The following is a 12,048-nucleotide window of genomic DNA, read 5'->3' on the forward strand; positions in this document are numbered from 1 at the left end:
AAAAGTCCAATATGCACATTCCTGTTCTTAAAATCAGATTATCTCTTTAAGTTAGGCAAGTTATGCCTAATTAAATAATTTTAGTGAATTATAAGTAAAAGGAAAAAAAGAAAAAAAGCCAATACACCTTTCACCGTGTCTTTGTTTTAATAAAACGGTTATAAAACCTTCTAAATATTATGATGAAATGTAACTATCTTTTTAAAAAATATATATATTAAAAAATATAAACTCTGACTTCTTGTGAATGTGATTTGTTTCTTTTGTGGTACTGTTTTTCTTTTCTGATATCTAAATAAAATAAATGATAACAAATATTCATACATGTAATGTTAAGTCTTTTTGAAAATTAGCTTGGATGATATGAGTTTTATGGGTTAATATATTTTAAAAGGTTTTAGCTTGTATATTAAGAAAAGATTCTTCCATAAAAAAAAAATACCTATAACCACAAATTATTTGACTTTCATTAAAATTACATTAAAATATTTTGTTCCCTTTTTGTTATCTAAAAGTTTTAAATTGAATATTGAAAATATTTTATGCTTGTGGAGTGTGTCACTGTCCTCCAATAGAACTATTTTTATCAGCCATTTATTAGTCAAATAAAATGCTTTAATATAACCTTTTCAAATTCGTGTTATCTTTTTGGAGATAATAAGGGTGTTAGTTTTCCCTGCCTTTTCTATAATCTTTGAGGGATGGGCTCCTTACATCCTGGATAGGCTGACCATATTGCCGCTTTAAAAAGGGACACATATGAAAAATACATATGTCAGGGCTGTTTAAAGAAATGGTTTTGTATAAGAACCCTCACATATGTATTTTTCATATGTGTTCCTTCTTAAAGCGGCAATATGGTCAGCCTAATCCTGGATCCTCTTGCCATTACATTACTATTTTTTTTTTTTTTATATTAAACCTACAAGATTGTAATTGACATTTTTATATAATTTTACTCCTTGTTCTAAAGTAATTTTCTTTTTTTTTCTTGCTAGCCATTTGCATCGTATTGGTGCATCTACTTATCAAATACAGGCTTCATTTCATGCCGGAGAGTGTTGCAGTTGTCTCATTAGGTAAGTTAATGTTTTTTTAGTTTATTTCCTGCTTCTTTAAAACTGATTCATGATGTGTGTGGTTTATTTACTTAATGTACCAGAAAACTGAAATTGCACAACATACATTACAGTAGATAGCATACAGAAGCATTCAGTGTATTGGAGATCGAACTCTCCAACCATTAGCTCATTCCTTTCTGTCAGCTTCAAAACGTGTCCTTGGCTATCTTGGGATTAGAGATGAATGATTAAATCATGTGACAGGCTGATACATTTAATTAGGGATTGTCTGTTAACTGTTGGGTTGATTCATGAATTGTTTCACTAGATATTTGGTTGAAAATCAACTTATTTAAGTTCTCCAATTAATTATTGTAAGGAAAATGTCTTAATAAACATTGAAACTAAGAGTGTGTCCACAATATTTAAAGAAAATGGTATGTGCATTATACAATCCATTTAGCGATTCCTTCCTTCCATGAAAGGTAGATGTTAGAGAGATTGATAAAGACGGACAGATTTTTGTGTTTGAGGGACTGTTTGGCTTACTATCACAGATTCAGTGCATTGGTAGCAAACTGCATGTTTTCCTTGGTTCATATGGTATACCATTTTAGTTTTAGAAATTGTCTTTCTACACAATGGGATAGTTTCATAACCATTTTCAGCTTTTTCTTCCATCTATGTTATCATCCTGCCTCTTGACATGTGTCTCCTTCCCCACACCACACAATAATCTTCCAGAGTTTTTAAATCTACCTACTGAAAACATATTTCTTTCTTCTTGTAAACCATTGTTGACTCACTCTTTTCCTCTGTACTTTTGTACCTTTGTCAGTGTTTACTTAATCTAGCTGAGAAATTGTTTTTATTATATCTCTACAGTAATCCATACTGTTTATTCATTGCTTATAATTTTTGAATACTTGAATAAACAGTTTATCACAAAATGACAATTGCATACCCTAAAAAATTGTAGTAAGTACTTTTAAGTTATTTGGTAAAACATTGTTGTGGAGCAATAGAAATTCTTAGAAAAGAATACAGGTTAAACTACTGCACCATATGGAAAAGATCATTATCGGCTTAATTTGGTAAAAAAGACTAAGCAGGTCTGGAGACATAAAGCTTTAAAGTGATATCAATATGTTTTATGCTTATATAGTAAAAATAAATCCAGCAGAGCCCCTTTAGTCTCACGAGTTAAGATGTTGTTTTTTTTTTTAAACCAGATCATCATAACTTTTATACCAGTTTTAAGTGTTGTAAGCTAGGCTTATAGTAATTATGGAAATTATTATTTTCTATAGCTTGTTCAGTTTTATTTTATCATCTCACTGCTATATTAAAGGGACAGTAAATGTTGGAAATACTTTTAAGTAACTGCAAAAATATGAATCATAATAGTAGCCATACCTTTTAAAATATGTCCCTCGATGCAAAATTGCTTCTATGTCTTTAAAAAACATGCACTAGCGCTTACAGTTAGCTGCCTGCCTGCTTTGAATCAAAGCATGCTGTTTTCAGATCTGTCTCACTGGGAATCATCAGGTACCACTTCTACAGTAGCGCATAAAGGACTAAAAATTACTTATTAGAGCGCAAATCCTGCAACGTCATGGGCCATTTCTTCCACTTTTCTCTCTGTGCACTAACCATCTTTGGAGTTTGGAAGCTGGTTCCCTTCGGTCCGTGGAGGTGATGAGAACAGTTTACTTTATTTCAAAGCTTTACATCTATAAAGCATAATATAAAAAGCAAATTCATGCATTGTTAAGGGAACTGTTAAGTGCTTTGTAGGTAGATACATTGCCCACAAGCTGTTGTTCGTTCCTGGTAGAGCACTACTATTTTTGTATACATTGCCCACACCTGCTAAGTTTATCAGTAAGAAAATAGATAAGTAATTTAAGTCTGCTCCTAAGCAGCCCTCTACCCAATCCCTGAATCAGTCCCCGAACTGGTATCTAAGAAAAAGAATAACCCAGGGACACACTTTTTTATTTCAAATGCCAAATTTAAGGCTATGTTTTCTTTGTCATCTTCTATTTTGAAAGTATGGGAGACAGTCCTTAAAGTGAGCAGGGTCATTTCCACCTTAGGCAGGCAGACTAGAGTTTCTTTAGAAGAGCATACCTCTTTCAAAGACTCGATGGACAGGAAGCTGGAAGCCATACATAGACACTCAACTAGCGTGTTTTCTCTCTTGTAGCCTGTGTGGCTATATCTTAATTGGTTTGGTGTCATAACCTCTCATACATAAGTATTAATTCTATTGTCTCTGATGGCAACACATAATCCAACTAATGGGAAACAATTTTTGTGACAGTGTTTGCCCCTTCGGATCTATTGTTGCCGCAGGACGTATCATGATCTTACTGCTCAATGTGAAAGAAATCATTTCTTGCATAACAAATATCACGTTCACCTACACTTCTCAATATTTCAATAATATCTGTCTCTTACCTCTGCGCTCATTAAACAGTGGCCTAGAAATTAAATATGAGCTACAAAATGAAAAAAGGGCTGCAGATTACCTACGATTACAAAAACTCATTTGTAGTAATAGTTGTTTTGCTTCAATACTGGCATGCAACTTAACCGATAAATTACAGGTACAATAAGACTGTTTATTCCTGCCTAGCCATATTTAAAGCAAAAGCCCTCTCAGGTGCTTATATAAAATTATAAGTGAACCTGCTGTTCATTGACTATCAGCAGGAAGGGTAGATAGTTGGATTCTTGCATCTCATTAATGAAGAGAACATTTCTGACATAACAAATATCACAACAATTCAAACATTCAAGTATAATAATAGCGTCTGCCTCACATTACAGTTCGCATTTAACAAAAACCTTAAATTGTAATCTCCCTACTCAAAAGGAAGTCGCATGTGGACCTCTATGACTAACAAAAAGCAGCTTCAGGGAGAGTTTTTATTATAGATGGGAAATTATTCGTTATAATCCCATACAACTATCGCAAATAAGTGGGCCAAACTAAAAGATAAGGGATATGTACTATGGAGTAAAGTAGGGCTACTTCTTTCAACAGGTGGAGATAACATATAGTTCCAATCTGCTTCTCAGAAAGTAGTGGGAGCCTTGGGACATTCAAAACAATAATAATTAATTGCCCCCTCAGAGGATATATGACTTGTCTATGAGTAGTTACAGAAAATCACATAGAATCTCGTCAGTATACTGTGTAAAATATAAACAAAAAAGTATATGCATACGGATTCCCCAAATGAGACAGAAAATATTCACCTAGACTTTATAGAACCGGTCTGAAGTCAAATAAAAAAATAAAAAACTTGTAACATGACATGAACACTTAAGCAAACAAAAATAAACGGTAACCCAAGCCTCATGTATACCTATAATAACATGACATGAACACTTTAATAAATGTAAATAAACAGTACCCTAAGCCTCCTGTGTAACTATAATTATAAGTCCCGGATCTATTGAGGGAGTCTCACAAAAAAGGCCAATATCGATACCGCAAATACCCATCCAAGTAGTCTCTGTTGTCGAACATATATTGTCCTACCCCACATCAAAGTGCCAAAATAATTTTCTCAGAGGGGTATCAGCATAGAAGAAACACGGAGAGGTTCCCTTAACGACTGCTTCGGCTTCACCGGAACAAAACACTCACCATAGGATCAGAGGCTCTTGATGAAACTGTTTATATGAGCGTCCAGCGCTCTCCTCCATGCAAAGCCCCCAAACAGATAAGTGCTGTGTCATGATCAGGCAGCTAGGGTCCCTCGCCCCCAACCACACAACATCAAGCAGGGTGATGGAGTAATCTTGAAGGTCGCTCTGTATGGGTAATACTTTGTCGGGTAATTGAATCTCCTGAGCTATGGCCCGTATCTCCAAATCGGCCGCTCTCCTCGAGGTTGGGTTGTCCTCCAACTTCTCAGTGCAGTCAAACTCCCACTTTCGTTGCTCTGAAAGTAATATTGCATCTGTAGGTAGTTGCCAGCAATCTAGAGGTTGGGTCTCATCAAGTTTAACACTCTTACCCAAGCGCTCAATCTGCTGAATTAGTTCCGCTTTGAAATTGGCGAAGACAATCTGTAGCACTTGCTGAATATCCTCCATGTTGAATAGCTTTGTAAACCATAGAAAGTAACCCTACTAGGTCATGAATAGAAAACAAGGGCATGAAACAACGTTAGTATCTGCGTACTTTTTGACCTGTTGGTCTGGAGGGAGAATGTATGCGGCAGCCTCAGTCGCGCTATTTTCTATTTCAGGATGCGAAGGCCTCCCTAGCAGAAGTCATAGGTGACTTACTTGAAGAACATAGGTCAGGGTATCATTCATCAGCTCCTGAACTGCAGGAAAAGTATTAGGTTCTAAATATGCCAGTCCCAGTAGAATAGCTTTTACTATTTGCAGCTAAAAAAAACAAGTTAAATAAAATATGATCAGGAGCTTCACAGAAACACGTCCAACCGCTCCAAGTGTAGGCTCCGCCCCCCCCCCTTTTGACAGGTTTTATCTGAGACTTTTGCAGCTGTCTCTTCTGTGTAAGTACAATAGGGATCAAAAAAAGATCTGTCACAGATTAATCTTTTGGATCAGGAGACAAGGCAATCAAATTTGGTCCAGTCTAACATTGGAGCCGTTCATTAGGTTTCAATCAGACAGTGTTGCAGCCATGGCTTACATTATCCTGAAGTTACTTGGCGACAAACATCATCAGGTGGTCTCACATCAGGTGGTCGATTTTCCGGTTATCCCCATCCCAGGGAATCCACAATTGGAAAGTGGGCTTTCTCAGTCCCCAACTCCTTCATCTGTGGGTTGAAAAAGTCACCATAATTTGCTATTTAGGGGTTAAAAGCTATTAACCCGGAGAACCTTTTGCAAATCACTGCAGTGAAGCCGACTGGTCATATGCATCCAACATTACAGAAGATACGGCTTCACCAAGGGACGCCATGTCTGCTGCAGATAAATGCCTGACAAGAGAAGCACTGCAATTTGGCTCGCAAATATCAAAACCACTACTCAATACTCTAAAGGTTAACAGTCTAATGTTTATGGATATCTACATTGAAAGGCAACCAGAGACACCTCTAAGCATTTTGCAGATCCAAGCTTTATTGTACAGTAACGGAGTGACTTATATTAAACTGCCTATACATCTTTTTCTGAACATACTTCATGGAGGGACATACTTGACAGATATCTTTTTACATACTCTCGTTTTTGGACCCAGCCTTGGTAATTTTACACACCTTGCCTCACGTATAGTATCAACTGGGGTGGATTGAAGCAAGTACTCTGTATTAATTATAAACCCTGCCTAGCTCCAAGATAATCGATCAGGCAGACTTTATTTGTGGACAGCAGCACTAGAAGGAGAACTTTGTGTCATAAGTTAGATAAAGTTATATTACTACTTGTTCCTTTATACACGTGTTCCATAATTGTGAGTACTTACTGTTTTTTATTCTAATGCCGATAATTGTCCATACTTTGAGTCTAAGTTAGCACATTTTAGTTCTATATCCTATTAGGAGGGTTAAAAACGAAATAGAGCAAGATATAGTATTCTATTTAAATTAATATAACTATCAATCAGCTTAGTTGGGTGTAGGTGCTGAATTGTCAAACTGAATGTTGTTTAGTAATGTAAGTCTTCATGTTACCTACAATGAGGTCTTAGTATATCTACACAGAGGGGACTTTAATTCCTAGTTCATTTATTATTTTCTGCACATCCATTAGTATACAACTTCTATAACACACTATGAAAGAGTTAACCGCCTACTAGACCCTTACACCTAAGCACTTTATGTTAGTTATCCATCTATTTTAATTATTCGAGGTATATGAGCAGATGTGCAAGATCAGGAGCAGGCATACCTAACTTATTACCCATTACAAGGTTAACCAACTTCTCTGGGTGAACCAGGTGAATAGTTTAATGTGGGAGATTCTATATGTATATAAGCAGATCTCTTGATGATCATATGCAAGCATAATTCCTTGTTTTCTCTATCTTGCTGTCAGCGTCTGAAACAGCAGGTCAGACATTCCATATCTCCAAATATACATCGCCCTCTGTACCAACCATATTCTTGCTGGAAAATATATTACGCCTGACTTAGCACTTCCTTATAAGCTCAGACAGTAAACATCTGAAACACTTATCACAAAGCTGAGCTTATGAAATCCTATCCATGGATAATGCCCTATATCGGCAACTACGCTATAGCTTTTGAATGATGAGATCAGTGGTAAGAAAACAACTACTCATCTCTCATCTCCACTGATCACTACTAGATATTAAAGACATAGATCAGGGTGCAGAATTTATGTAAAAATATACTCACAATACTTCTGAATGTGCTACACCTCCATGTTCAGGTTCTTTTCTATTTAGTTATTCATTTCAACATATATTTCATAATATAAGTAAAGCAATTTGTAAGTCTCCCCCGAGCTCTGGTTGCTACGCTCCCTAAATGTAAGGGTTTCTACATTTATCTATTACAGACTTAGGTTGAAGTATATATTTTGAGTTTAGTGGTGACCATGTGATTCTTGTTTATACTGCATAGCATCTTGTATAAGATTATACATATCTTCCTTTTTTTTCTTCTTTTTTTAAAGCACATACTTGAATTACACCCTATGTTATACCTACACCATCTATGCTATTCAGTATTACAGCACTCATATTATTCACAGGTCCAGGCGATCTATATTGTTCTCTATATATGTTACTGGTTATATCATGATACATTGAGAAATTAAAGTAAAAAAGAGGTTCATCATTTGGGACCCAAGAGTGGTCCCCTTAACTTGTGATTACCTACTATATAATACATTTCCCGCAACTTTAGGTGGTCCAAAAGTGGCCTGTGTGTTATCCTGTAGGTATATAATTTGGTCAGCAAACTCTGTTAGTGAAGACGTATTTGTTTATCTTGTATTTAATGTATATTGGAAAACTACTGTCTCTTTTTATTGTATTTTAACAATAACTGTATGTGTGCCTTGTACTGAACTATTGTACAGAAGATCAAGCGCCAAATAGAGGGGTGGTACCTATAGCTCCGAACAGGTGGTATCTAGCTTACCAGTGGGAAATTGTGAAAAAACAGAGGTGTGTTCAGAGCGCCTAATAGAAAGAGGCTAAGGTACTGATGAGCTGTAAGGAATGCTTGGGTAAAATAATATATATAAATTTAATGCTAAAATCTGTTGGCAGACAATATAACAGAGTAAAAACATGGATCCATGCACAATATTATATAAAAACAAATATCATGAACTCGCAAATTAATAAAATATTGGAGGGGCAGCTCTGATACCAAAGCAAGCTAATGTTTGATAATCTCGCTAACCTTGATTCTCCTATATAGACTTGAATATCCTGTATAAAATTGATGTACAAAATATAAAAGCACAATACATAAACCATACAAAAATTGAGTGAATACAATTCCAAAAATGGGTGAAGAAAGTGTCCAAAGTTAGTGAAAATATCCTGGAGAATGTAGTGTCATCAGTGTGACAAATATAGTGTAATCAGTGTTGAAAATATAGTGTCATCAGTGTTGGAATCAATGTTGCAATCAAATTGGTGTCCTCAGTGTTGAAATAAAGAATGTGAATGATACAAAAAAATGAAAAAAATCGCAATACTGTATTCATAATTTGGAATAAAATAAACATTCTTTTATAAGCTTTTAGCTCTGAGTGTAACTTCATTTCCATGTCTTTTTAAATAATGGAGGTTATTGGCTAGACATTAGAATGTATAGAACATAGGAGTTAATTGCAGTTATTTATACTAGGCAGTGGTTAATGCTCTTGGTGTAATGCTTGTGGGATATCTCTCTATCAGACCAAACTTGGTGTGACGGATACCACGGCTACCTCGACTGGGTAGCTACGCCAAACGGGTCCTTCTTCCTCCCTGCTGACTGCAGCTATGTAGCTGGCAAGTGACCACAGCCTGTAGCCACCCCTGATGCCCGACAGCACCAGTACTCAGGGTCCCACCCTGTGGCAGACTCCAGCTACCCCGACTGAGTAGCTCTGCCAGAGGGTCCTTCCTTTGCCTAAAACAAGTGGCTATGTAGCCCAAGAAAGTGATTGTAGCAGGAGCCCACCCAAATAACTAGACATACTAGCATTCAGGTGAAATAAGAACTGATTTACTGCACAGAAAACGCAGCTTTTATACATTTCCAATAAATGGGGTAGTTACTACACAAATAGAAACAAATATTATACAATGAGACAAACATCAGACAATGGTTAGTTAAACAGATTCTAATCACATCCTGACTTACAAAAGGACAATGGATGACTCATACAATAACATAAAAACACTTCACACCTAGACTAGCTAACAACAGGGGGAAGGTTATAGGGGGTATTGGTTTAACCTTTGCAGCCTGTTATTCGTGACACTTGGCCAGTAGTCTTCTTATCCCGGCGTGAAGTGGAATGATAGAAAATATCCCAGAGCATAGTAAGTAAGTGAAATGAGGTAAGCAGTTCTTAAGGTAGACAGGGTAGTCCTTCAGGGCAATAAGATAAGGCAGAGAATGGTCAAGACAGGCTGAGTCCGGCAACAGGAAAGCAATCCAGCAGTGTAGCAGTTTAGGGGTAAACTAATTGAATGGCCAGACAAGCAGAGTTCAATAACAGTATGGTAATCCAGCAGTTCAGGGGTTAAGAAAGCAAAGTTGTCAGACAGGCAGAGTTCAATAACAGTATGGCAATCCAGCATAAAGTAACACAGCAACACTTATATTTGGGCACAGGTGAATGTAAGTGAGGTACTTACATCGCTGCAGGATTCGCGCCACAGGAGGAATCCGGACCGGCATCAGGAAGAGAGGCGTGCGGTGATGACGTCATCACTGGCAACCAAAGCTCACTGCAGCATCCATGGCAATGGCCATGGCAGCAAACAAAGCGGCGGCCAGGTGGCGTGACATAGCCCCCCACTCAAGGGTTCCCTCCGGGAACCAGAGTCGGTTTCAAAGGATGAGCAGCATGGAACCTGGAGACCAAAGATTGAGCACATCACGGGCAGGAACCCAGAAATGATCTGCCACTGTTTGGGAATTTGTACCGGTTGGAGCAAGCAAGGAGGCAAGGATCGGGGAGTCTTATTGGCAGCACAAGTCATGCAGGCCTTTACATAATCCTGAGAGACTTTATGGTAGGCCACCATACATGTTGGAAAAGAAGCTTAAAAGTTCTTGTCAAACCAGGATGCCCTGATAGTTTGCTCATGATCCCAGGATAGCACAGGGATGTGTAGGTTCAGAGGAACAAAGAAGATATCAGCAGCAGCGGGGGCTTCAGGAGGCTTTCTAGACTGAGCACATTGCAGTCTTTAAAGTAGAGTGGTGTTAAGTTGAGCAACCACACAGGAAGGGGGTATGATGTGTTCGATAGGAGCTTCAGAAGGAGCCACTAGACTGAGGAAACTGACGGGAAAGGACGTCAGCCTTTTTATTCTTATTTCCAGGAAGATAAGAGACTACAAAGTTAAAACGGGAAAAGAACAGGGCCCATCCGGCCTGTCGAGGATTGAGTCGATGAGCAGTCTCTAGATACGTCAGATTCTTGTGGTCAGTGAGAATTTGAATGGGGTTGGCAGTACCCTCTAGCCAATGACGCCATTCAGTCAGGGACATCTTAATGGCTAAGAGTTCATGATTACCCACATCATAATTCCTCTCTGCAGGAGTAAAGCATTTGGAGAAAAAGGCTACAGGGTGCAATTTGGAGGTTAAAAAATCCTTTTGGGTTAAGACTGCTCCTATCTCGGAGGCGTCACCTATAAAGTGAACTGCAGGTCAGGATCAGGATGGCGGAGCACAGGAGCAGAGCAAAAGGCCTTTTGCAGAGGAGAGAAGGCATCCACAGCTTCAGGAGGCCAATTCTTGCCGTCTCTGTTCCGTTTAGTCAACTCAGTAAGTGGAGCAACTACTTGGGAGACATTCTTTATAAACATGCGGCAATAATTGGAGAACCCCAAGAGGTGCAGAACCGGACATGCTCCTGGTAGGCATAGGTGCAGCAGCGGAAACAGGAGCAGCCATAACTTGCGGGACACTTTGGTCCAAATGTGCAGTGCGAGTCAGCTGGGTTTGCAGGGCTAGTGCAAATTGATCCAAGCGGTGATCCTGTTTATCCATCCTGGAAATGATGGCAGGTAAAGGTGGATTATTAGCACCATCAGGATTCATGGTGTCATGATACAATCATGTGGAGTAGTTGATACCTGGATTGGCTACTCAGCAGAGGTGGTATTGTCTCAGCCTGGAAGGGGTTATGGTGAACTGTTTTTTTTTTTGTGTGTGAACTCTGCTTTCAGAAGGCTGTAAGCTGAGATCTCCCCCCCTCCTTCCTTCCCCCCTCCCCCCCTTCCTTCCCCCCACTCCTTAGACTAGTGTTTTTGTATAGCTGTGTGTAGGAATGCAGAGCGCTCCTCCCATTGGAGACTGATAGTGGGAGCTAAGACTTGTTTGCAATTGGTTGTTCTCGTAAATCATAACCAGGGCGTTGTCTTTGACAAGACAAAGAGAATTTGGTTCAAGTATGCAAGAGAAAGACCTTTTAGGCAGAACTGCCCTTGGGACTCATTGACTAACATCTGGAATGGCAGCTCTCCACATATCTAAAGGAACTTGGTAATAAGTTAGATATTGTGAGTAATTCTTTTCATGTCCCATTTTGTTTCTAAAGAACTGTAGCTTTGTAATTGTATGTTATTTTGAATGTCTTTTTATAATTTTGCACTGTGTAACCTGTGTTGATATTTTTTGTTATTAAACACATAGAAAATCCGAATTCACACTCCTGTTGAGACAAGGTTAAAGGCACGTTATACCTAACTGTTGAATAGTGGGGTTCCCCAAAACTCCCCTTTAGGGGTTCCCCAAAACTCCCCTTTAATTTAAAAGTTTTGGTGGTGGCAGCAGAG

At 38.3% G+C, this 12,048-nt stretch overlaps 1 protein-coding gene across 1 annotated transcript in view; it reads left to right on the top strand.

Moving 5' to 3' along the window:
• The window catches only part of SLC9A8 (solute carrier family 9 member A8), a gene marked incomplete in the record, with an annotated part of 719,342 nt that overhangs the window by 88,117 nt on the left and 619,177 nt on the right, over positions 1–12,048 (top strand). The window contains 1 exon segment of the mRNA XM_053691852.1: positions 999–1,079. Coding sequence (XP_053547827.1) covers positions 999–1,079 — 81 coding nt within the window.

Source organism: Bombina bombina, chromosome 1 (assembly GCF_027579735.1).
Source record: "Bombina bombina isolate aBomBom1 chromosome 1, aBomBom1.pri, whole genome shotgun sequence".
Taxonomy (NCBI): Eukaryota; Metazoa; Chordata; class Amphibia; order Anura; family Bombinatoridae; genus Bombina; species Bombina bombina.